Source organism: Phocoena sinus, chromosome 16, assembly GCF_008692025.1.
Source record: "Phocoena sinus isolate mPhoSin1 chromosome 16, mPhoSin1.pri, whole genome shotgun sequence".
Lineage (NCBI taxonomy): Eukaryota > Metazoa > Chordata > Mammalia > Artiodactyla > Phocoenidae > Phocoena > Phocoena sinus.
Genome location: NC_045778.1, coordinates 22,204,279 through 22,231,007, shown reverse-complemented (window position 1 = coordinate 22,231,007; position 26,729 = coordinate 22,204,279). Strand labels below are relative to the sequence as shown.

General features: G+C 52.4%; 1 protein-coding gene across 14 annotated transcripts in view; it reads right to left on the bottom strand.

Annotated features, from left to right (window-relative positions):
* Window positions 1-26,729, bottom strand: part of COL13A1 (collagen type XIII alpha 1 chain) — a 144,679-nt gene that overhangs the window by 75,299 nt on the left and 42,651 nt on the right. For 12 of the 14 annotated variants that reach the window (XM_032608166.1, XM_032608167.1, XM_032608178.1 and 9 more), the window contains 3 exons: window positions 9,160-9,167; window positions 3,889-3,915; window positions 1,147-1,182 (listed from right to left, as the gene is read on the bottom strand). In XM_032608166.1, the coding sequence (XP_032464057.1) occupies window positions 1,147-1,182; window positions 3,889-3,915; window positions 9,160-9,167 (71 nt within the window). The remainder of the gene's footprint in view (window positions 1-1,146; window positions 1,183-3,888; window positions 3,916-9,159; window positions 9,168-26,729) is intronic. The other 2 variants (XM_032608173.1, XM_032608176.1) reach the window with 1 other exon arrangement.

The following is a 26,729-nucleotide window of genomic DNA, read 5'->3' as shown; positions in this document are numbered from 1 at the left end:
TGGGACAGACACTTAACATCTGAGCCTCAGTTCTCTCATCTGAACAATGGGGTAGAAACTGGGCCCACCTCATGCAGTTCTCGTGAGGGCCGAATCAGCTGATGTGGGGAAGGCCCTTAGCACAGTGCCAAGCACACCGGGAGCACTTTCAAGTGGTAGCTATGATTTGGTGCCTTTTCTCTGAGCACTGGGTTCACACCAGGTTAGCAAACTCACACAGGATGCCATACCCAGGCCTAAGGCCAACACGGCCCAGGAGGTGAGGTTACCAGGCAAAGCATGTGAGTGACATGGAAGGATGGCACGGGGCAAGTTGCGGCACTGGGAGCCAGGGTGGAGGTTGAGGCTGGCGGCTGGTGGGGAGTTCGAGGTCAGACGGGGAGAGCAGCTTGGGCCACGTCCTAGACTAGGCTGGGGGGTGGTGAGGCCAGCGTGTGGCCATCATTGCCTTAGGCTGCCACCAGGTGCTGCCCATTCCAGCCCCTCGGAGGCTAGAAGCCACCAGGAAAAACCCTGGTGCTGGGACCTTAAAGCCTAGCACCAACCTTCCCATTTCTGAGATACAAGCTCCCTATCAAATATGCCCTTTCATCATCTTATTGTTTTCAGCAGGAAACGATGAATGTTTTAACCCCCAGCCTCCTGCTGAGGATTTGGACGCCCTGCCTGGAAGCAAGCCCTTTCTGCATCACTAGCCTCTGTCTAGGGAAGATGACTACGGAGCTGGCTCCACTGCAGTTTCTGTAGAGCATTTTCAGTTTGCATTTCTTGCCATCTTTCGCTACTCTTGCCGGGGGATGGTTGCAGGAGCAGCTATAAATCTGGGGGTGAGCTGCCAGCCTCGGGAGGTTAGGGAGTGGAGTGGGTGGGGGTCCTCAGTAGTGATTGGCAATGAGCTTTATTCATGCCAGTTTTGGATTTTTCCTTTGCCATGGCAGTTCTCTGGAGAGTAAAGCCATATAGCAAGATCGGAAGGATTGGAAAACAACTTTTCCCTCCTCCTTGAAGCAGACTTGGGTGGGGGAAGGGAGAGGTCCGACCCCTCCTTGGGGTGGGGTAGGCAACGTCTTGCCATGGTCTGCAGGACAGGCCGGCACGGGGAAGCAAGCAATGGCCACACAAGCAGGCACAGATGCTCCAACTCACCACACGTCCAGGCATTCCAATGGCACCTTTGTCTCCCTGATGGAGGCAGAAACATACAGATGTGACTGGAGCCAGGCCAGCACGTGAAGGACCCCATGGCTAGCTACACACCCAAGACCTGGTTTGCATGGGCACTTGGGATGATTCCCAGGCGTCATGTGGGTGAACTCGCCCCTTTCAGTCCCACAGACTGTCTGGCTGCATCCTCGTCACGTGGAACTAGGCACAGAGCAGGGTGAATGAATGGCAGCTCCCATGTGACAGATGGGCGAATCACTTCCCTTGGTCTATCTCTGCCAGAGCTGGGGAGCAGCGCCCACGTCCCCCAGCTCCTCCCCAGGCCCTGTGTCTGCGAAGGCCACCAACAGAGTCCTGCCCCTCCTCACTGCCACACCCAGGCCCCACCCCGTCCCGCGCCAATAGTGCGCCCTGTGGGTTCAGCCGCAACAGGAGTTTCAGCTGCTGAGAGGGAACTGCTTTGTTTTGCAGCCAGGGGTTACATCTTCTCACTCTGGAAATCTGCTTATTAAGTTTTGTTCCTCCCTCTTTTGGTAGAGAATATTTTTTTGCAATCATATAGGTGCAGACCCATAAAATCTGGGGTGGGGCTGTTTGCCAGGGGCCTGGAAGGATGGAAAACAACAGGGGCTGAAAATCAGACGGTGTTTGTCCCGGCAGGAGAGAGCTGGGTTTGTGGGTTCCCCTGAAGTGTGGGCATTTCTGGGGTGACTCTGTGTCTGCTGATCTCACTTAGGCAAAACGTCCCGAGGGATGGTTAGCATCCCAAGATGTATGTGGACGCACCAGGGAATAGCAACCAGCTCTGAATTAGGCTACTGTTACATGTACACTTGTCAAGGCCGAAGGTGTCTTTAGTAAACCATTCAGACTTTGGGAAAGAGTGGCAGGGTTGCAGCAATACGTGGATATCTGTTTTATATATATATATATATACACACACACACACACACACACACACACACACACACACACACACGTGGATCTGTTTCTTGAACCTCCCTGAACATCCGGATCTCTCCCCCAGGACTGCTGGGAGGATGCCAAGAGACAATGGTTCTGGAACGCTAACTCCGGGTGCCTGGCACCTGGTGAGTGCGGTGTAAACTGCGTCTACAGGTAGTGAGCCCAGTATGGCCACAGGCAAGTGATTTTTATAAGCACGTGTGTACGTCACACTTTTGTATTTCACAAGAGACCAGCATCCGCAAATCTTTTTGTGGGTCACTCCCAGGTCCCTGTGCTCGGAAGCAGAGCAGGACTGTGACCCTCCCTGCTGAGGACGACAGGCCTGCTGGTCCCAACAACCCACTCACTCTTGGGCTTCTGAATGATATTGCAGGATGTGTGTTTTGGTTTCTTTTCATTTCTTTTTTAAAACTAATGTTCTTTGCAGTCCTGGCCATAAAATGCTCGGGTTAGGGGCTGGCATGGAAGGGCCAGAGGCTGAAAACTCTGTGCGGCAGCCCCTGCTCTGAGAATTGCCCCCAAATGCTTTTTAAAGGTGGACATTGTCAGAAAAAAACAAAGTCTGCCCACATTCTCCCAGTCAGCTGATTTTTCCCCTCCTTGGATTTCATGGGACAGAGTCCTCCATCCTCCTTTGCTCCAGGGCTCGTACTTGCTGGGAGAGTTTTCATTTTCAAGGGCTAAACATTTGCCCACATGCATTTCATTAAAAAAGTCACTGCTGGACATGAATTCTAGATAGAAGCTGCTGGTTTAGTCAAGAGGTTACAGTATAATTCATGTCTAAAAGAGGAGTAACTGGGATAAGAGGGACGCACAGAAGGCTCTGGAATCCAGGGGGTGTGGCCTTCAGTGCAGGGAGAGAGGGCAGCCTGGTGCCAGCCCTGGCTCCCCCTCCACGCCCACCTCGGCCCTCTGGCTGGCTACAGCATCTCGCCTGAGCCACTACCCATCCAAGGGCCCGCGGTATCCGGTACTCAATGCATCTATGCCCCAGGCTACACCCCACAGGGCAATGCCTTTGAAGACTTTAAAGATAGTCCTCAAATGTCGAGTACGGACCGCAGGAAACAGTAGTATGGGATGGTATGTGGTAACACGGGACCTCAAACAGGTCTACAACTGAAGCTTGGACAATCGGACAAGCTATTGTACCTATCTCTGTTTCCTCATCTATAAAATGGGCATAATAATACCCATTTCATTGAGCTGGTGAACAAATCAAATGTATAAAGGGATTAGCAGAGTGCCTGGCACCTATGAAGGTCTCAGTGAGACATGGCTACCAGTACTATTGATGTGTACTTTTGTCCCAGAGTCCCCATGGTTACTTGACCCAGCCTCTCTAGCACTCAGAAATGGTAACTGGGGGGAAAACAAAGTTTTTGAGCCTACTCTTACCAGAGGACACAGGACAAAGCAGGGACAGTGGCCTTCGACTAAGCTGGCGCATACAAGTAAGGAGGACACCCAGTAAGTCAGGGAACTGCCTCCCCATCCAGCCCCCCATTATAGGGCCACCAGTATGGAAGTCAGGTGCGGCCCTGGATGGGCCTGCATGAAGTCATTTGCCTGCCTGGGCCCCAGGAAAGGTGCCAAGGAGCTTCACCCTCAGCTGTAGGTTAGAGACGCTGGAGAGAGGTCTCCTACCCAGACACACCTGGAGGAAAGCAGCCACCCAACCTCTCCTGTCCTTGGATTGAGAAAGAGCCCGTGAGAGAGACGCAAAGGAAAAAAGAAATGAAAGCTACTTACCGGGAGGCCAGGTCTTCCAGCAGGACCCTGAAATAAAGGGGGAAAGAGTGAAGGTTAGGGAGGTCAGGGTATTGTTCCACAGAGCCCAGCCAGCTGTGTGACCTTGGAGTCACTTGCGCTCTATAAGCCTCTGTTATTTTATGAACAAAATGAAGAGAGGGCCATAATCACTAAGCTTCCTTTCAGTTCTAGCATGCATTCACTCACTCATTCATTCATTCATTCAGAAAAACAGTTAGCAGTGGTCTCCTCCGTGCCAGCCTCAGGACAGGCGCAGGGAACAGAAAGACAAGAATGTCCCTTCATATCTCTGTCCCTCAAGGATCATTAGGGCTCTAGGACTCACCGGCATGTCCCCTCTCTCTGAGTCTCTGTGCCTCAGTGTCCCCCACTCATGTGTGCTGGTCCTGGCCTGGGAAAGGGCCCAAGGGGCTGGAGCTTGGTCTTCCCTGTCCTACGACATAGGGGAAGCCAGATGCCAGCTCTGATGGAGCCGGTCTGCCTGGGACGCTTCTGCTGGGCCTGCCCCATCTGAGCCGATGGACCATGGCCAGGGAGCAGGGCGTGGGAAGGGTGTGGGCCTCTCTAGGGGGCCTCTTGCCCTCTATTGGGATGGTGAAGGGGGCAGTGGGACTTCCTTCCTTTAATGCCTCTAACTAGCTTCAGGCCACCCTCTCTACAATGGGTTGGCGCTGGCAGTGAAGCAGGAGACTGGACCCCACCCTGTGTGGCTCCAGAAGTCTGTCTTCACTGACCACAGCCATGTCTTTCTCAAGCTCTTTTTTTTTTTCTTTTTGCGGTACGCGGGCCTCTCACTGTCGTGGCCTCTCCCGTTGCGGAGCACAGGCTCCGGACGCGCAGGCTCAGTGGCCATGGCTCACGGGCCCAGCTGCTCTGCAGCATGTGGGATCTTCCCGGACCGGGGCACGAACCGTGTCCCCTGCATCGGCAGGCAGACTCTCAACCACTGCACCACCAGGGAAGCCCCTCAAACTCTTTTTTTATGACCCTAGGACTCCTGCCTAGCACAGTTCTGGGTACAGACTAAAGACTCCATACGATGGATCTGAAATCCCACTGAAAAGAGGAAAACATTCCCAAAAAAGTCGATCATAATAGATATTCGCATAGTAATATGCACAGGAGGGGGCTCAGGAACAAAGCAGCTTCTGAGAAAGTCATGTGTTTTTCACTCTGGCCCCCAACTTCCAGATGGATCTGATACAAGAGGGCGGCGGAGAAACTGCTCTAGGAGCTGCCTGGTGAGGTGTCATGGGGTGCCATGCGGAGCGGGAGGACCCCCTGCGGAGAGCTTCTGGAGCTGAGCCCCAGCCTGGCACGGACGGGGCCTGGGGTCAGGAGAGATGCAGTCTTGGTACGGGAGAAAGCAGCAGGCTTTAGGTAAGAGCAGGGCTCTGCAGTCAGCCTGCCTGGCCGTCACTGACTAGTCGGTGACTTGGGGCAAGTCGCTTGGCCTCCCTGTATCTCAGTTTCCTCATCTTGTAAATGGGAGAACAATCATATCTACCTCTTGGGACTGAATGAGATAATTTGTGTAGAGCACTCAGCACACGGGCCGGCATGGAGTGAGCACTGAATGCTGCGATCATTAGGAAAGAAGAGGACTGGCCGGGAGGTGCGTGGAGCTGGCCCCTGGTCTCGCCCTCCAGAGGCTCTGCCATCAGGTGAGTTTCTCTCCTTCCAGATGTCCTGCTCTTCCCATAGACCCACAGCGGCGCCAGGAGGGGGTCTCAGGGTGCCCACCTGGAGACAAGTCCATCTGCCTCAGGGCTGTTGAGGCAACGCAGGCAGCACCAGGAGTAATGCCCCTGGCACCACCCCACCCGCCGGGTCCCTTGCTCCTGAGGACATCCCAGAGGTGGGGGTGGGGGGTGGGGTGATGCCCCCCCAGAGAACCAAGCTCGGGGGATGCTGGTTAGCGGCCCTGTGGGCACGTAGCCCATGCCCACCCTTTCACTCTGCTTTGCCCCCAGGCACTAAAACGTAAGCTCCCAAGGCAGGCAGGGCACTTTCTGTTTTGTTCACGGATGTGTCCCCAGTGCCTTAAGGAGAGCTGAGCTCTTAGTAGCTCCTTAATTCATGTTTGTGAACGAATGATCCTGAGGGCGGGTACCACAAACCTGGGGACTCAGCCCCTTCTTTCCCAGCTCTGCAAAGACAGCTCGGGGACCCAATGTTCTCAAACCAGAGCTGTAGCACTGAGCCAATCCCCCTTCCTGTCATTTCTAAATGCTATCAGGGAGTGGGCCAACAAGGGGCCACCACCTCCCTCCTGTCCCAGGAGGCAGACGGGCCTGTGGGGAGTTCCCAACCTCACACAGGGGGTCTAACCCCGATAGGGACAGAGGGGCAGTCTCCCCACTGCTCCTGTGTACTGAACAACAACATCACCTGTACGCGGGAGGAACTTCTCTAGGGTCTCAGCACCAGGGAAAGCTATGCTTCACCCAACAGCCAGGGGTGCTCCCACCTTACTGCCCCCTGACTCTTGTAACAGCTCTGCTTCCCTCTTTGCTCTGACCACCAAGAAGCTCAAAGCTGCGTCTGTGGCTCATCTGCACAGGAGGTTGTGGTGTCATCAGCTCTGGGTTCTCCTTGTTTTCTTGCCTCTGCTCTCCACACTCCCCTCCACTGTTTCCGTATCTAGTTTATAATCACCCCGAAATGTTTCTTGGAATAAGGTGGGGTAGAAATAAAATGAAATAGTAAATTAATTTATAAAAATACAAAGGATAATAATTTCTTCCTGAAAATTAAAGACTTGTCAGAATCTTTGGGGATCATCTAGGGAAGTCTTCTGTTTTTAGAATTTAAATGAGTAGATACATTCTAAATGGAAAAAAAATATACGTACATACACACATATATATGTATGCATAATATATATACATATACACATACACATATATACATACATATAATTATATATATTCCTTACGACACCTGGATGAGGCAGGTACTATTACCACTCCCATTTTATAGATGAGGAAACTGAGGCACAGAGAGGTAAAGTAATTTGTCCAAGGTCACACAGCTAGAAGTGGCAGAGCCAGGATTCGGACCCAGGCGGCTTCCCTCCAGAGTCCATGCTTGAAATCACTCAATTACACTGCTTCCATAAAAGCACATGAGCTCCTAACACATAGTAAGTGTTAGCTAGTATTTCAGCAAGGATCATTTTCAACCAGGGCTGGCAGCTGGACTTCATACATTTCCTTATATTCCTTCGGAGAAAGAGACATGCATACTTCCCTTGGTCATCTGCTTCAGTCTCACAATTCCTGTAATTAAGAAATTCTCTAAAATCTAGTGCAGGGATGGCCAGCAACTGTCAGCTTGAGTGCGGACTCCAGTGGATTGGTAGTGTCTGTTAAGAAGCCTCTTAATTGATTAGCGACGTCTGCCACGGACAGGAGCGGTGGGGTAGTGGTGGGCCCCACCGCTCAGATAGTTCCTGCTGCTGCTTAAATCTATCCTCCATGGTTGTGTTATCTAGGCACTGACCACAGTAACCAGTGTCACCCCAGAGGTGCCCCTGAAAAACACCCAGAGGGTGGCAGACAGGCATTGTGACCAGCTGCCATCTCCCTCTCCCTGCTTCTGGCTGGCGGCATTCTTCCTTTGCGGGAAGCAGAGAGAACGGGCTAGGGGGTGATTTCCACCCCGGCCAGCTTCCCATTTCCTCCTCATCCTGCCTTACGGTTTCAGCCAGAGTTGGGTGAAGACTCAGGCCTCTTCTGCGCCAGGCTGAGAATTCAGGGAAGCTACCTGGGCTCCTCTCCCTCAGTCCATGGGAGTGGTGGCTGGGCAGGCAGGGATTGTGAGGAGAGGCTCATATCCTGCCCCCGCCCCGGCCCCGATCTGCTCTGCACTGCAGAGCCCCCAGCAGTGACAGCACCCTCCCTGGCTGGGGAAAGTTGTGGGGTGAGGCCAGCAGAAGCTCTCAGGATGCTGCATTCCTGGTGAGGGCAGCCCTCAAGTCAGGCAGGGACCCAGAGCTGACTGGGGTTAGCCCCGCAGCCTGGCTGTGGGAACGAGGTGTATGCGGGAGGTCCCTGGAATGGGGGGAGGTGAGGACCCTTTTTGGCTTTGTCACACAGAAGGGGGAAGCAGCCCATCTCCGGCAGGTGGTCTGTCGAAGTTTCCTATGGCAGAGTTTATTTTGGAAGACTGATGACAGGAATTGAGATCTGACATCCAAAGCGTGGATGATAAATCATCCCTCCTCTTTTCAGGGAACGACAGGATTTTCCTCTCTCTCTGTAACTGAGCAGTGAGCGAGCTGGGTGGGATCGTCAGTCCAGGTTCAATGTGCCTTTCAGGACACAGATGGAATGGGACATCATGGTCTTGTTACAGCTTAGGCAGCTGTTCTCGTTGGTTCAGATCGAGAGAACAGCTATGGAAATGACTTCTCTGAGGAAGGGACGATGATAGGGCTGCTTTCAGTATCCTTGAGAAAGATCTGATGTGGAGGGCTCGGCCCTTTCAACTCCGATACCCAGCTCCCCCGGCGACCTCTGGGCCTTTTGTTGGGATATCAAATGCTGTCCTCAGAAGACATGCCCCTGTTCTCTGGATCCATTACTTCGAGGAGACGGTCTCCTCGGGCTCTTCTCAGGTTCTCTGGAAATGGCTCAGCTCCCCCGCCCTGCCTCTGGCTTTAGGGTGATGCCAGGGGAAGGAGCCCGACAGGCTGCCTCTGGTTTGTGTTGTTTCCCAATCTAACCCGTTGACATCATTCTCTTACATAAAACCCCTGCCACCACCACCAACCACCACCTGCCCGAAGTGATCTGGCCAGATGGAGATGCCCACTCGGTGGTGCGGACACCGCATCCTCAGGAGCAGTCCACGCTTAGAGCCGCTCACCGACCTGTTTACTGAAAGGGCAGGGGACTTTCAAGGACCAGACCCGACCAGAGATGATCTCTTTCTTCTTTTTAATACCCGGTGCTTCTATGACTCCACTTGCCTCTTTGGGGGACAAAGGAGCAGGCTAACAATGGGCCAAACCAGACTTTCAGATTGCAACTGGGACGTGTTCTGCCTGGGGCACAACTATGGTCTGGCCCTGGAGGCTGCAGAGGTGGGTGGAAAGCAAAATGACTGCCGTGTCAACCTTCTGGAGGGACCCTGCAGACTTCAGTGGAGGGTGTAAGGGCCTCAATCCCCCCACCCAGGGCCCGGTTACCAGCAGGGAGCAAGGTCTTTCAGATGCGTGAGACCAGGCTTCAAGGGAGTACTTACAGGAGGTCCTGAAAGAGAGAGAGAAAATGCCAGGGTCAGTGTCAGTGCCATAAGGGCTGCTTAGAAGCAGCGTCCAAGAATTCTTCAACTGAGGGGTTTCCATCTGGTCTTCGAAGTTTGTATTTTCCTGGCCCACTGTCACCAATATAATCTCTTCCCCCTTTATTTCATCTCTGTATTTTTATCACTGGATGAGAAATCCAGAGGTCTGGGCCCCAGGTGCAGCCAGGCCGGGGCCCTAACTTCCTGAACTGTCCTTTCCACACCTCAGCTTCCGACCCCACAAAATGCGCTCCCTGGGACCCGTCCCAGCTTGGGCACACAGTGGCTTTGCTGAACACAGGGCGCTGGGCACCAAGGCTTTTTGCCAAGGGTCAGAGTGTTACAGAACCTGGAGGCTGTGATTATCAGCATGCCCGTTGTCTCTCCACGCTCACACGAAATGCAACAGAAAACAGGCAGGAACAGCAGGGGCCAAAGGAGGTTTCTCACGGGGTTCCCCGCCTGATGTTTATCAGGCCTGTCCTGGTTTCTGTTAAGCTCTGAGTCAGGCTTTCTGCCCTCCTGGGTCCGCTGCCCACTCCCTCTTTCTCACCGCCCGCCTCTGTGCCCTGGCCCTACCCTCCCTCCAAGCTCTCTCCTTTCTTTCCTCCTCCTTGTGGCTACTCTCCCTCCTCCCTCCCACAGGCCTCAGCATGAGCCCTATCTCATTACGGACAACAGCGGCGGAGAATTACAAATTCAAACAGTCAGCAAAAGGGGCAGGAGGACGGGTGGGGAGGTAAGGGAGAGAAAAAGCAGCGGCCGAAAGATAGCAAACTGAAAGGCATTTCTGCAAACGTGAGTCACCAGAGCCCCAGGGCCCGTGGGATTCCCAGCTGGGCCCAGTGTGTCTGCCCAGCCCCTGGTGACCTGGCCACGTTAAGACAGCTGCTACTCCCGTCGCTTCTTTTATGCTCAGCCAATAAAGACTGCTTATGTTTCCCCTTGCTCCTCACATTCCCAAAGCCAGCTTCCTTCTCCGCCTTCATCTGCCTGTTTCTCCATCCTGGTCCCCTTCCAGCAGGAAACAGCCTCTTTCATGCTGGCCTCTGTCAAGCCGTCACATTAAGGGGGAACAAAATGTTTTAAATTAAAAAAAAAAAAAAAAAAAAGAGTCAAGGGGTGTAATGCCTGGGTGAGGAGGCCCCAGGCGGGCCGGCAGTGAGGTTTCAGAACAGCGAGAGGGAGGGAGGTCAAGGGAGGAGGGGACATCTGGGACCTATTAGGCTGAGGGGCAGGGGAATGTCACCCAGAACCTGAAAATATCCCCCAAGTGCACTTGCCAGGGGGGCTAGCCCAGCTGGAAGGTCCGTGCTTCTTGATGGGGGGAAGTGTCCTCGTGAGAAACATGCTGGTGACAAAGTTCAGCCCACGGCAATTTGGGGACGGTTTAGCCACATGGAGAGCAGATGTCCTGCACCCGCCCGGGCTTCCAGAGCACACATTCTTGGTGGTGGTGGAGGTGGGGTGTCCCTGGTGACACAGCAGAGCCCTGGTGATGGCCCGGCCCGCTGTTAGCAGCCTCGGCCACACAGGTATCACCAGGTGTTGCCGGGCAGCTAACGTGAGACTTGCCACTCAGCCTAGTCCCTGAAGGGCAGTTTGCTGGGTCCTCCCAAGTGATGTAAATTCTACTGGCGATTTCAAGGTTTTTTTTTTTTTATAGCCCCATCACCACCGCTGCACACACTTCTGTGGTCCTTTACTACATGCCGGGCACAATTCTAAGTGTTTTCCACTCCAGAGAAGATTCTGTCATGCCTACCTTGTAGATGAGGAAACTGAGGCACAGACAGGCTAAGCTTCTCCCCCAGGGACAAGCCGCTAGTAACCCGCAGAGCTCCTGACTCTTCATCCCACTGCCTCTCTCCATGCCTCTCACTCAGAAAGCAACTCACCTCACCCCCAAATCGCCCACAGACCTGTTCCCTCTCCAATCCTCTCCCCTGGATGCCCGCTGTGTTCAGCCTCTGGCTCCTCTCTCTGGACCCAACCCTCTCATCTCTCTTTTACGGGCCCCTTTTTCCGACGCAAAGGAATTTGACTCTGTCAAGCTCTTGCAGGCTAGTGTTCCCCTATCTGTCACTTACACAGGCTTCAGGATGTGAAAAGCGCCTGTTTGTTAGTTGATTCTGTACCTTAGGAAGGGGGAGAGGGATAGAGGAATTATCAAAAAAGACTTTTTCTATCACTAACATTTTTTTCCCCTGTTAATGATAATCCTCAAGGGTCCCCCTGGAAAATCTTTAGGCCCCTTGGAAAATCTAACTACTGCCCTACCCCTGGCAGATTTCATCAGACCTCTGGATTTCAGAGTGGATGCTTCACCTAGTGCTGTGTTCAAAGCCCAGCAGCTCTAAGGTGGCTGGGGAGCCGATTGTGAAATCAGTAGTGCTTTGATGTCACTGGTTGGTCTCCAATGTGGGTCACTTGGCCACGCTCAGTAACATGGCTATTAACTGACTGTTCACCCTGGCCAAGCACCAAAAGATAGAGTCACACCAAGGCATGACCAAGCACCCATTGAATGGATGGGGAAACAGAAGCCCAAGGAGGGTAGTGACCATGCAGTGTCACTGCATAGATGGGTGGCAGGGATGGGACCAGAACCCAGGTCTCCTGACTCCCCATCCAGGGGTCTTCCTAACAAATTTCACTGTCTCTCATGGCTGTGCAGTTGATCCTGTCACCTACCACCTCAGTGAGGCCACTGCTGCCCTTCCCAGGGATTGGCTGACCTCCTCCAAGTAAGACAGTCGTGTTCCTCCTAAAGGGACATGTTAGGCATGGACTCCAATAAAGAATCCCAGGTAGTGTTCTATGTCACACCTTTCACTGAACCATTTTTAGTATGTTCATTTATTCATTCAGCAAACATTTAATGCCTGCTGTGTGTCAGTCGCTGTGCTGTTCTATGGCTCTATAAAGATGAATAAGGCACAGTCATTGCCCTCTGAGGAAGGAAAACTTCATTTTTTAAGCACCTAATATCTACCAGGCCTGATGCTCTAGTGATACAGAGATGAGTAACTCATTTCCTCCCGTTGAGAAATCAACAGTTTCCTATGTCAGAGAACTGGAGAAATTCCAGAGAAGAGAACTAAAACGAACAGAAGGATTTAAGGGAGAAAGGTTTGCTGTGTGAGGATTCACCCATTCACTCAATCAACAACATTTCCTGAGTGCCTATGATGTGCCAGACATAATGTTAAATATAGTCATTATAACAGCACATTCAATTCTTATAACAACCACATGAGGTTGGCATTATCCTCACTTCACAAATGAAGAACGTGGGGCTTAGAGGTTAAGCAACCTGCCTAAGTTGGTCTCCCTGTCTTAAATGGCAGCATCTGTTACTTTTTGTAGGTTTAATTTCCATGCAGCAGAGCACGGGTTTGAACCTGGTCTCTCTCAGCCGGAAGCCTGTGCTCTCCAGACTGAAGGTCATCAAGGTCTTCAGGCTGGGTGGGGCCCCTCCTGTCTCTTCCCCTCTTACCACCCTCCCCAACCCCCGTACAGAAGGCTCTGCCCCGTCCAGACCTTGGATCCAGTCCTGGTCCTGGACAGAGAAGCAGAGAACCACAGAGTGTGCCCAGGTTCTACGTCATATATGAGGCGTGAACTGCCCCTGCTTGGCTGCTGGGCTCCCAGCAGCTGGGGTCTTAGCCCCAATCTATACCGCCTGGTGCCTGCTGCCAGGCCGCCTGCAGCTGACCACCTGCCACTTGGCTCTGCCACGTGCCGACCCGCCCATCCTGCCAGGACAGATGCTCTGTAACCCTGGCTCTCCTAGGACCTGGGTGGCTAACAACAGTGCCTGTCACACTCTGTCTGGGGGAACATGGGTTCTCAACCAGGGTCGATTTTGCCCCTCAGGGAACAGCTGGCAATATCTGGAGACATTTTTGATTGTTACAGCTGGGAGGCTGCTTGTGGTCTCTAGTGGGTAGAGGCCAGGGGTACTGCTAGACATCCGGCAGTGCACAGGCAGCTTCCTACAACAAAGCATTATCTGGCCCCATATGTCAACAGTGCCAAGAGTGAGGAATCCTGCACTACCAGAAGCAGTCCTGTCTCTGGACTCCCGCTGTGCCTGCAGTCCTGCCTGTACTCCTAGGATGAGGCCCTGACCTCACTCCACCCATGGTTTGCCAACTTTGGGGATCTTCTTCTATAGGTTGGCCTGTTCTGCCTCCACTCAAGACCTTGTTAGGACAAATAATAATTCATTTATTGAGCAATTATTCCGAGCCTGACACTATGCAAAGAACTTGATGTACCGCCCAACAAACCAGTGACGTAGCGACTATTATTATTCTAGAGATGGAAAAGCCGATGCCCAGGGAATTTAAGTATGTGTTCGTGGTCATGGAGCTCACGTGTGCCTGAGCGGGTAGCTGAACCCAGGCCTGCCACTACCGTGGCGTGTAAGCAGCCTGGCACAGCCTCCCAGGGCCATGGGGCCCCCGTGCTTGAAGGAGGCACACACGTAGGTGAAATAAGGGGGCAAACTCTGCCTCGAGGACTGGTGAAGGAGGGAAACGCGAGTAGCTCAAAAACCATCGAGAGAAATTTGTCAGGGACAAGCATGACGGCCTGTTAAGGGAAACTGAACGGGATCTGAGGCAGCCTCTGCCCTTTGAGGCACACATCAAAGAGAACAGGAAGTCCTCCCATGCAGTCCCATGGCGGGGATACTGGCTTTACAGGGGGTCACGGCAGACCTCTGGGCAGAGCATCTGGATTCGGTGCTGTGGGAGCATGTCTCACAAATCATGCTTTGTGACCAATGCTTCCCCGTATTGAGGTTCACCACAATCCAGCTCCCATTCTACAGATGAGGAAACTGAAGCTCAGAAGGGATGTAACTCAACTATGGTTCACGGCTGGTAAGGGATCCTGAATTCTAGTCCAGTGCCCTTCCTGGAACAGCCCGCCACTGGCAGAGCTTTGAGGGGTGGCAGGCTTTATAGTTCTTAGAAAAAATATACAAGTACTCAAATGGTGTCTTGTGAGGGCCGATCGTGCTCATCTCTTCCCAACTCTGTGTTCACATTGGCAGCTAGAAATCAACCACGGTGGGAGTATTCACACCACAGAAATTGGCAAAAGCTACAAAGCAGCCTCACCCCGACCCCAAAAGCCAACTGTTAACCATTTTCCAGCACACTGAGACTCTGATCTGTCCCATGATGACGTCAGCCACAAGACATCCCCAGACCTTTCCAGCTCAGGCTGATGGAGAATAACAGGTCCTGAGAGGAGTGGGCAGCAGCTAAAATCACACACACCACACTTTCTACTCTTGCACTCGTGGCAGACACTGCTAATCGATCACAGCTAGTCGTCCCACAATGCGCCTTGACAAGGCTTCACAATTTTTTTCCAACATGGCCACTATCAATCAGCACAAGCTGGCACATGAGGTGAAATCTATTAGTCATCTTGGAACTAGAGCCGTCTGGGTGGTGAGACACAGGGAAACAAGTAGGCAAAGCACGAGGGTCATTTTCTGACTTATCAGGGAGGACTGGGTTAGGCTTGGGGGGCAACAGAGGTGGAGAGACTGGCTATCCTGGACTCCCCAGCTGTACCTTATGCCAGGGGTAGGAACTAGCATTAACTGCAGCCCTCTCCCCCTGTCCCCAGACAGTTGTCAAGACTGGCAGAGAGACTGGGGAGGTGTGAGCACAAAAGGAACAGGAGCCAGCAAGACCCCCTCCAGTTTAGTTCATGTCCTGGCCCCAGGAGGTCCCCGATGACCTACTGCTGCCACACCTGGAGCCACCAGAGGGCAACTCGAATGGTCACCTTCCTGCAGACACCATGGAAGTTGCCTTCCCACCTGATGGGGTCTTGGGCCAGCTCCAGGTGCTCTCGAAGCCCTCTGCCCTTAGTGAACACCTCCCTTCACCGTGCAGGTTGTCCCTCTTCATGACCTTGCTCCCCATCTTACTTGGTGAGGGCCTGGGGACAGGCGGAGGCAGTGGGATGGGGGAGGCTCAGGTGCCCTGCCCTGCATTTCTGGATGTGGAGGGGGTGTCTGGGTAGCAAACTCTCTCGTCTCCCCAGCACCCACTCTCCCTTCCTCCTTCCTACAGAACCTCGATTCTATTCTCATCTCCACCCACTCTTCACACAGCCCCATGTCTCTGGGGAAGCCAATCCCAGGCCTAGCTGGGAATGAGTGAGGGTAAGTGTCTGGGGCCAGGAATCCTCGTGAAGATGGCTCTGGGGGGGGGTGTGTGTGTGTGTCAGTCTGCGCAGGCAAAGAGGAAGGCCACAGCTGAGGACGCTGAGGGGTGGGACATCCCAGTCCAACCACCGCAGTTCCCACCACCCCAGACTCCCACGTGCCCTGTGACTGGGGAAGCAGCCCTGAGGCTCCAGGAAGTGGCCGTGAGGGCTGCTGGCTGGCAGGAGGCCACAGCAGAGAGCAGCGCCAGGCCCCGCAGAATGGACAACGGCTCCGACCGAAGATGGCCACCGGCCACACCTGTGTCCCCTCCCCAGCACCACGGCAGCTGTAATCCTGGGAGGATGAGAGAGGAGGGGATGTTGTCCTGAACTGACTGAGTGGTGAGTCTGAAGGGCTGAGTATTAAACAGGAAGTAGCTGAGTTTCTCTAGGTTATTTCTCTTCCCCTCAGCAGAGGCAGGGGCTCGAGAGCAAAGCTGAACGCAGTACTGGGAGGGGGAAGACAACCGCATCTTTGCACACGTGAGTTGTGTCCCCTTCATGCTCGCCACATGAGCGTTTATTATCATAAACATCTGCTCAGCCCTAGCTGCATGGGACTGCTGTGCTGGATGTGGTGAAAGTCAGGCACCGTCCCTGTTCCCAGGGGCTCCTCTAGCTCAGGAGATGTCTCCCCACTCCAAGTGACACCCACATACCCTGTCCCTCAGCCCGAGCTTCTGGCCAGCTTTTTCCTCGAGACTGGGGCCAGGAACCCCCAGAGTCAGACTGCGGCTGCCCCTCTGGGTTCAGGGGCCGGACCCTGACTTCCGTCCAGATTAGAGCCAGCTTTGCTGTGGATCTTGGAGGGATGCTGTCCTCTCTCCCACTTGGCTGCCACCCACCTGGCGAGCTCCTGCCTGGGGTGCCATGTGCGTGGACTGGGCTGTCTCATTGACATTCAGCCCTCCGCCCTCTCAAGGATCTTATTTTATCTTTACTCGTTTGATCCTCAAAACAACCCTGAAAGGTTGGAGCAGGTATCAGCAGCCCCATTTTATGGGCGGGGGACTGAGGTACAGGCAGTGGAAGTGCTACCCAGCAAACTCTGGTCTCCCCCTCTGGCTCCAGCCCCCGGGCAGCCCGCTCGCCTGCAAACTTGGGCCCAGCGACCACTGACTGCACTGGAAGCAGCAAGTGGTCTTAAGACACTGGACTGCCACCCTCCTCCCACCCCGCCCCCCTGCACTGGAGCCCTGAGCCGGGGCTTGCTTTCTCCCTTCGGTTGTCACATGGGTCCTGCAGGAGGACAAGCCTCCGAGGCACCGCACCTCTGACCCCAGACCTTCTTCCTGACACCGGATCTGGCCACTGCATCCGAGTTCCTGTGGCAGGCCCTGCTCGGGGCAGCTCAAACGTCACAGCTCTGCAGGCCGGGCCCCACCAGGCAACTGCTGGAGGGAGAGAGGGGAGGGGTTGGCCAGGGGTCGAGACCCTGGTCAGACCCACACGGGTCGTTACCCCTCAGAGGCCTGGGAGAGGCCACAGGCTTCGTAGGTCTTGTCTTTACAACCAGGCCTGGACCTCCCAAGGATGAGCTTTTGCTTTTATATTAAAGTCACAGTTATTGACAACTCATTATGAGGCTGGCATCCTGCGTCTTTTGTCTCATCACTGTCATAAACGCTAACATTTATTAAGTACTCACCAACCTCCATCAAGAGCCAAGTCTGTTATACATCGTCTCACCTACTCTTCACAATAGCCCTGCAAGGTGACACTATTATTATCCACACCTAACAGACGAGAAAGCTGAGGCAGGGAGGTCACATTAGCAGCCCATGGTCATACAGCCAGAGCCCAGGCATGTCCTTAGCTGCAAAGCTATGCATTACCTCCCTGACCAGCCACCACAACCCAGGCAGGTTCAGTGCTATTACTGCTATTATTGCTCCACAGGGGGCTCCTGAGGCGCAGAGAAGTGAAATAATTTGTCCAAAGTCAGACGGCTGGAAGAGGAAGAGCTGGCACTTGGAATCAGTTACACCCTAAAGCTTTCCTTTCTAACCCCTACCTTTATTGCTTCCATGAAAGCAAATAAGAGTCAGCAAGACAGGTGGTAGGGCGAGAGGGCTAGACTGTTGAGCACGAAAATCTGCAATAAGTCCTTTCTAGCCCCTTTGAGGACTGCGCATGGCCTCATCCATGGGCTAAGTTCAGACCACTCTCATCTCTCTTAAAGCTGGCTCCCCGAGTTCCCTCACTGAGGACTGATTGTAAACCCCACCGAGACACTGCCTGTCTGAGCAGGAACTACAGCCAGCCACATGCACACTCGGTCTCATGGCTTCGTTGTTCCTTTATTTAGAAGTAGCAGGTTAAAAACTTGACAACTTGCATTCTTCACTTATCAAACTGCCCAGAATCATGGGAAGAGCATGAGCTTTGAAGCCAAACAGCCACAGGTTCAAATTCCAACTTTGCTACTTGCTAGCTGTGTGATCTTGGGCAAGTTGCCTAACCTCTCTGAGTTCCAGTGTCTTTTTCTGTTAAATGGGGGTAATGATAGTATCTACCTTGTTGGAATTCAAGGAGTAAATGAGAGAATACAGGTAAAAGGTTAAATACTGCTCCCGGCTTAGAGTAAGCATATAGTAAATAATAGCTATGGTAATTACTATGGTTATGAACTTGGAAAAAATGACATCCTATCCCAGAAGGCTATGATACCTTCCTCCGTTCTAAGCACAGGTACGGTTAACACAGAGAGCTCTTTCCACGTGCCAGGCGCCATTCTTAGTGTTTTATGGACATGACCATATTCAGCCCGTACAAGCCTTATAAGATGAACATCTTTGTGACCCTCATTTTACAGATGAGAAAACTGAGGCACAGAGAGGTGGTGTCTCCGGCGTGGGGTCACAGCTGGCAGGGGCAGGCTGACTCTAGGGCCCAGGCCGTTAGCCTCTGTGCTGCACTGCCTCCCAGATGAGCCCCCAAAACACTGGAAACCACGAAGAACAAACAGGCAGGGGTCAGGGTAAGCTGAGATAAGCAGAGCAGGATGGATTGGGCTGGGCAAGCATCTGAACAAAACAGTACAAAGTCACCAGCTTTGAACCCGTGGGACAAATTACGTATTTTCTTGCTTCCTTGGGTCCTGACACTTCCAGGTTGGGGTCAGAATCACAAGTCCTGAGTGAGGAAATCTCAGGACAGTTCTTGCTGATGGAGAGTGCAGGCCCAACTCTGCAGACTGAGGCCAAGGGCAGGCATTGTTCTCTGGCCGCCAGTTTCCTGGAGTGGCCTCCAGCACAGGGCAGAGGGGCCGGGCTGCCCGAGCACAGATGGGGTCCCAGGGAATGGGGAGAGGTTTTCTATCAAGACACCCCCTGCGTTGTCAGGGTGGAAATCAATCAGGGCTGGGGCATCCATCAGACTCTGCTGGCTCTGACCCTTATTTCGATAAGGATCTGGGACCTCACTTGAACTTGACTGAATCTCCAGGAAGCCGCGAGATCCTCCCACAAGCTCTGGAGGTACCTCCCAAGAGGAGCTACCTCCTGCCCCACCCCCACTGCTCACCTTGGGTCGTCCCCAAGAAGTCAGCAGTGTGCAAGCGATGCTCCCTTGCCACATCCAAGAGGCACACAGAGCTCTCCAGCAAAGGTCACCGCATGTACACCGCGGCTCCACACCATCTCCTTTAGGTAGCTGGCTTTGATTTACCATGACCCCAGAGTACTGTGCACGATTCTCTCCAAGCCCTCAAGATATTCAGTTAGTTACTGGTCTCATTTCTATGTGAGAAAGCCAATTCCATGTTTTTCTTCCTTGTCTTTTCGGTTAAACTGTAAGCTTTCTGATGGGTGCAATCATTTACTCTTTAGTCACTATTCTAAGAGAAGCTGAGGGAGATTAGATGCTGCCAACTCCAGTGCCTGTGTAATACAGGCACTGGAGTTGTACTTGTCTGTACAGCCAGACAAGTAATAAGTGAATGAAGCAGGCCAGGTGTAGTGCGATAGGGAGTGGTAGAGGCTGTGGCAAAGCACTAAAGGCTTGCTTGGGCGCCTAAAACAGAGTTACCACCTATGAGTTCCAGCCAAGTACTGCCAGGTGGGGATGCAGACACACTATTGTCACGTCTTGAAAATATTTAAGAAAAGCCAAAATTGGATATTTTATGCAAAATCTTCTGGTTTCTAAACGTTGATACTAATTAAAAATTTTTTTAAAACTATTCAGCAAGCCAAACAAAGTTGCATTTGGTCCTTGAGCTGCTAATTCACCGTACATAATCTCTGGGGATCTTCCAGGCCTGATGTGTTCCAATTCCACAGCCAGAATATGTGCTGAGTAGATCCTTGCTGAGGACATGAATGGGTGGATGGCTGGATCCACTGGTTATCATGGAGCTAGAAGTCTGTGAAGAAACAGTGTCCTAACAGTATTTGCAAACTGAATTTATGTTTGAGAGTTAGCTTTAACCAAGTGTGGAAATGCTTAGTTATGCCACCTTCAAGCGTGTTTACGTCCCTCCCCTCTTTGCCGTCCTCCTCCTGCTGGGCATGGAAGCCCAGAACTGATGACTAGCACTGAACAAGGCCTGAACCTTAGGGTGGCAGGTGAGTTAGAAAGTTGAGTTTTACTTAGGCTTGGAGGTAAAGCAGGGTTATGTTGAGCAGTGACTGAGATGAACAATTAATGAGGTGCTTACCTGCACCTATTTGTATCTATTTGTATTGCACCTAAATTGTATCTATTTTTCTTAAACCTTACTTTAAAATGCACACAATTAAAAATACATACTGTGATGAATAATTAATAAATGTTAATGTTTGGTCATAATACAGAGTGTTTTAACTCAGGGGTCGCCAACCCCCATCGCTTGCATTACCAGCCTGAACCCTCCCCTGACTCCAGCCCCGTTCCGCGGAAAAACTGTCTTCCACGAAACCGGTCCCTGGTGCCAAAAAGGTTGGGGACTGCTGTTTTAACTTAGAATAGCATAATCAAGTGAAAAATTTGCTTGTCTCTGTCTCCCAATTATGTCTCAAGCAGCTGTGCTATCTGCCCACAAGGTCCTGGTTAAGGTGTGCACATGTAATTGTGGGCCAGTTAGCCCTAATGACATACATAGCCTCAGGGGCAGCAGCCTGGCAACCCGGCATGGGCCTTCTTCCATGCCACCTGCCTGGATGGTACCACCAAACCCTCTGAACAGGATAACAGCTAGTGTGTGCCAGAGAGTAGACTGGGCATTTCCTATTCACTATTTCTAATCCTCTAACACATCTTATCTGCATGTATTCTAATTTACAGATGAAAACACCAAGCCTCAGTAAGGTTAAATAGATTTTCCAAGGTCAAATAGCTAAAAATGATGGAGGTGGCATTCTCTCTTGGGTCCATCAGATTGAGAAGTCCATCCTCTTTCCACACAGCACACTGCCTAAATAAGGGCACATCCTCTCTTCCTTATACAGGACAAAGTTGTTCAGTACCCAAGATTCTTCAGGGAAGCACTGGCAGGGTTGAGGTGGAAGCCCAGATGTCAGAGCCCTACTTGTAGTACCAGACTACTCTCGAATAGCAAATGCCTGGGATATGTACCACTCACTACTCATCTATCCAGGGTCTGCGGCAGACATAACCAATCTATTTCTATGCTGCTTCTCGTACTTGTGGCAGCCACAACCAATCAATCACAGCTGGCTCCCATGAGGAAACATATTTGCCATCCTTGGCTAGGCTCTTAGCACAACTGCCTGTCAAAGAACTTTCATAAACTGAAGATGTAGAAACGCTAACCGGAGTCTGGTGGCAAGCAGAGATAGATGGAAACCACTATCTTCTGAACTGAGAGGGCCTTAAACATGTGAGAGGAGAAAAGGCAGAAAGAAAAAGAAAGGATGAACTTGGGCTCTGTGGTCTTATATCCTAACCTAGACAGGCTGGGGGTCGGACCTGGTTTGCACTGCGAGTTGGGTGACCTCGTATGTCTGTGCTGAGGCTGCAGGGTACTGCGGTGAACAGGGGCCAAGGAACTGGATACGTCTGAGCTGAGAAGAGTGAAACCCTTCGGATCTTGCATTTGGCTTTGCTTTCTAAAAAAAAGTTTGGTTTGTTTTTCTGACATGTATTTATTGTTAAAACAGCTCTTTAGGAACATTAAAGGGCATTTCGTGAAAGAAAAGCATCATCCCCCAGCCCCCTGCTCTCACACAACTGTTTCCATTTTCCCTTCTCCCCTCTGATCCTCTTCCCCATGCATGGCTAGGCGGGGCTGAAATTAGTGAGCACGCAATAGGGGATGCTGCTTTCTTCACTTTCCATGACAGGGTAATCGCATTCCCACCCTTGTGCCGCCTTCCAAGTGACATTTTTTAAATGGCTGCACAGTATAGCATGATTGGCCTACATCTGTTGGCTACTACATCTGGAAGTCTCTATGTTTTCTGTATTTTATGCTATGATAAATAACTTTGTGCATTTAGCACCTCTCTTGTGATAAATTATTTTCTTAGGCTAAGGAAGTGAGACTACTGGGTTGACATGAAACCTTGTATGAACATCGCTCTGACTTTTTGCCCTTGCTTTTGACCTCACATGTGTATAAACCCTTGAGAGTTCTGGAGCACTGAAGCCCAGCTGGGAGGTTAAGAAGGCTACTCCAGGCCACCCAGCAGAAGAGAGGCCTCGATAGAACCGATGCTTGCCTCTCAGGCTCCTCGTCCAAAGCTCCTGCGCACCCATAAGCCCTCCCTGCAGGGGTGGGGGGCTGCACATGGACAGGGGGTGGGCTGCGGAGCCCACAGGAAATGGGGACACGGCATCAAGAGGACACAGCCACTCTGGTGGCCTCCAGTGTCCCCTCCTCACGGAAGGTCGCCTTCCGACAGGAGGCCCTGCCTGACTTTTCAATTAAGAGAAGATGCTGTTTAGAGGGGGCGGGGCACCCCGGGAGCCCAGGTTGTCTTAGGTGCTGATCCGCATGAAGGAGCTCACAGCGGAGAAGCCTCTACCCACTGTACCCAGCCCCTCCACCCTACCCCCTGCAGCTGGACAGCCTGAGGCCAGGGCTTCGGTGGGGAGGGCAAGCGGTGTGAGAGCTCTGTGCAGGGAAAGGCTGGGTGGTCTCCAAAGCTCTGGTCCCTTTCTGCCCGAGGCACCGGGAAAGCACAATAAACACAGGCTGAGCAGCTTCAGCCCCAGCTCAGCCCCAGTCCCTGGCCCAGCCCCTGCCTCAGTTGCTACGAGTCCACCTTGGCTGAGAGTATCACTTCACTGCCCAGGAGGAACGTTTGGAAGTTGAGTCCAGCCAGTCCCCACTCCTTTCCCCACTCAGCCCACTGGGGGCTCCCAGGACTGGGTGGGTATGACTGCAGGCCACACTCAGCACTACCCAGGACCTCACCTCCAGCCCACTGTTCCAGCCTGGGGTTCCACAGAACCGCAGGGCCGGTGCCCACACCCAGGGCTGGAGGCCAACCCTGAGCTCACACGAGCCCAGCCTCCCCACCCAGCAAAGTCCTAGCCAGCCCACAGTCAATGGTTGATTATGGAGCTCTTTCTTTCTGTGTCTGGCACTGTGCTAAGTTGGTGCTAGGGTTACAGAGGTGAAAAAGACAGAGTCCTGGCATGTGACCTTGGGCAAGTCAACCTCTGAGCTTCCGTATCCTCATCTGTAAAATGGGGGTAAAGCAATACCTACCATGGGGGTGCTGTGGCAATTAAGTGAGATCAGATATGTGAGGCACTTAAACCAGGACCTAACATACAGTAAGAGGTATGTAAATATTAGATTTTACATTGTCATTATTCTTTCTAGTTGCAAGCAATAGACAAAAAACAAACAAACAAACAAAAACAGAAATAAATGAGAAAAATCCAGGCATTGATAACTGCCCTGAAGTTAAAACACGGTAATGTACTGGAGAGAGGCTGGAATTTGAGAAAATGAGAAAATGCTTTAGCTTAGATGGTGGAGGAAGGCCTTTCTGAGGAGGTGGAGGTGATACTAAGCTGGAACTTAAAAAACGAGAAGGAGCCAGTGTGAGAGGATCCAAGGGATGATTATTCCGTTCAAGCCACACAGCAAGTGCAAAGGCCCTGAGGTAGGAACAAGCTTGGGTGTCTGGGAAACAGAAAAAAGACCTTATAGCTGGAGCTGTGATATCTAATTCAGTGTCCATTAGCTACCTGGGGCCATTAAAATTAAAATTAAATAGAATTAAAATTAAACAAAATTAAAAATTCAGTTCCTCAGTCTCACTAACCACATTTCAAGTATTCAATAGCTACATATAGCTAATGGCTACGGTACTGGACAGTACAGGTATAAAATATTTTCATCACTGTAGGAAGTTCTATTAGCAGCTCTGCCCTAGAGCTTTGGGAGGAAAAAAAGGGATTGACATGAGACGAGGCAGGAAAGGCAGGTGGGGGCCAGAGCTCAAAGGATCTGGGAGGCCAAAGCAAGGAGCGTGGCGTCTGTCCCAAGTGTACTGGGAAACCCTTGAGGTGTCCAGACTTTGGACTGGGCTCGGGAAGAGCTCCCTCTGATTCTCCCACTTTTCTGAGCCTGAGGAATCCTCCAAAGCCAGAGCTGAAGGGGAACAGACATGTTCACTGAGTCTGACGAATCCACAAGTTCTGAAGCGTATACAGGAATGCCCCAGAAACTCCCCGGGACCTGGCATTTCCCTGGGGGATGTGTGGCTCCCTTAGGGAAGGCAGAGGTGCTGCTGGCACAGAGCCCTCACCGTCAGTTCTTTTCAAGGATTGCCTTGGCTGAAGAGAAGCCCTTTGTCCAAGGCCGCCACAGCAGGCCAGCCCGAGTCCACCCTGGGACGGCGCTGAAGGGCCATCCCGGCTTCAGAGCTCCCCGGGATGGGCTGGGCCTTCCTTGAGACTACACCGCAGCTCAGCTTCTCCCTTTGCCCACTCCTGCATCCTTCCCTTCCCGTCACTCGTTTCAAAGCCAGCTTTCCAGGGCACCCAGTCTGCCTCGGCCCCTCCGCATCACAGGAGAGCAGCTGGTCCTTTTGCCCGCTGGTGGGAGACGGTGGAGGAGTCAGAGCATAATGTAGTCCCCATGACGACAGCACTAAGTCAAGCACAGCCCTGACCGGAAGGCAGCCTCCTCTGAGCGAGGGTGGCCCCCGGAAGGTCCCCAGAGTGCCCTCACATTGGACATGCCCCAAGGGGTGAGAAATCGTATTCACTGAGTGCCCCCCTGTGCCACGCGGTTTACATGTGGGGTCCCAGGGCCCCTCACCAGGCCTCTAGGAGCAGCGCTGTAATCCTCATCCTTCTAGAAGCAAAGCCTGGGCTTGAGAGACGTCATAATGAGCCCAACTTCCCTCAGCTCCCAGATGCCAGAACTGGGATGCGAACCCGGATCTTGTTGATTCTAGAATCCACTCTTTTCGCCTGTACTGCCCTGTGCAGCCGGAACTCACCGAGTTCCGAACACAAGGATGTCATGCGTTGAAGCACAAGTTCATGCTAAGGAACATGGACATTTGGGTCTCATCTCGCCTTTGCTGTAGTCAAGAACCAAAGAGACACTCTCTTCTCTCAACCTCCACCTCACCTGGGGGGCAGGTTATGGTATAGCTACAGTTACCATCTGTCATAGTCACCACTTTTCCAGGCTCTACAAATACTGCTTTGATGTGCTAACAGCCCCTAATGGAGAACAGTGGCTAATAAATCATTCACTGGAGCCCAGGATGGTCAATCCAAGCTACTCTCCTGACCTCTGACCTCACTCGGGAGCTGGCTGTGGGACCACGGCACATCCCAGGCACTGGGGCAGGACAGCTCAGGGAAGCTGAAATCCCCTGAAGGCAGTGTACAGTGGGCAAGGCCTGGAAAGAGGCCAGGAACATTGCGACTTCAGCAGATGGGAAAAAACGCCCATAACAGAGTCACTTGGAGATGACAGTGGTGACCTGCGCTGGGGACAGGTTGAGGCAGCCTGGGAAGATGTCAGGAGACACCAGCCATGTCAGTAGCCCCTGAACATGACTCAAGACTACACAGTTGGCTTCTGAAGAAACAGGACCCCCGTGCTACTAGGGTCAGAAAGTCTGCAGAATAGGGGCTGGGGTTGGTGGCAGGGATGCTGGTAGGGCTGGGGCCAGGATCAAGAAGAGATGTGAAAAAAAAGAAACAACATCCTCTCCTCTTGTTAAAAAAAAGACAAGAAAAGAAACCTACCATCGTGAGGCAATAATTCCACAACCCTTCCCAAAGACGGGTCAGAAGGGCTGCCGAGCCTGGTCCCTGCCCGTGGGCTCCGTGCTGGGGCGGAAGGAAATGGTGAGTTACTGTTGCTGCCCGAGTCCCCCTCAAGCACCTGGTCAGGTGACCAGGGCATCTGTGCCAGCCCCCAGCTGCCATCCTGGAGGAAGCAGGAAAGGAATTCAAGGGGAGGGAAATCCCATCTTGTCTCTGGTGGGACAATGGGTCTGAGGCCTGCACGTGACTTTCTGCAGGTTTAGGGTCAGGAACCTGTTCCTTGTAGGCACTGTGATTTAAGAACCTTTTAACACTCCAAGATATTTGAAAAATGGTCTTAATATTTCTCTTTGTTTTTATGGGGGTTTTTTGGCTGCGTCGAGTGGCTTGCAGGATCTTAGTTCCCCAGCCAGGGACTGAACCGGGCCACGGCAGTGAGAGCATAGAGTCCTCACCCCTGGACTGCCAGGGAATTCCCTCACTTTGTTTTTGGTAAAATTATTAAGGCAATTTCAGTCCATCTGAGCCGGAGGGGAATATGGAGATGAACTGCCTGTGTGACTCAGGCAGAGAAGCGGGGCACGGTACCCTAGGCAGCTGGGGACCATGGCAACAGCAGGATACCCCACGGGGATGGTGTTGCAGGGGCAAATGCTGGCTGGATGTGGCAGCCCTTAGCTGTGCGGATGTCCGCACTGCCCATGATACGTAGGGATAAGGAGAGCTGTTGGATGGGGCATGTCGGGGGTGGTGGAGTAGCCTTTCTTGCCCTTAAGCTCCCCACTGGTGCTGGTTGTTTCTTCTGTGGGGGATGCTTCATTTGGGCTTTATAAGAGGAGGGGGATCCCCTTCTTGTTCAATGAAACATCCTCGTCCATCTGTCCCCAGAAAGACACAACGGAAGTCTGGGGTGGGGAAGACAGGTGAATCAGATGCCAACCACGTGAGACAGAAAATCAGTCCACACCTGTCGGGCTCTTCCCTCTTTCACTGAGGGGGGTTTTGTTTACACTCTCAGCATTTCTTATAACACTGGAAGCCATGAGCTTTGGAGCCTTGGAGCCAAACAGACCTGGGTTCAAATCCCAGCGACTCTC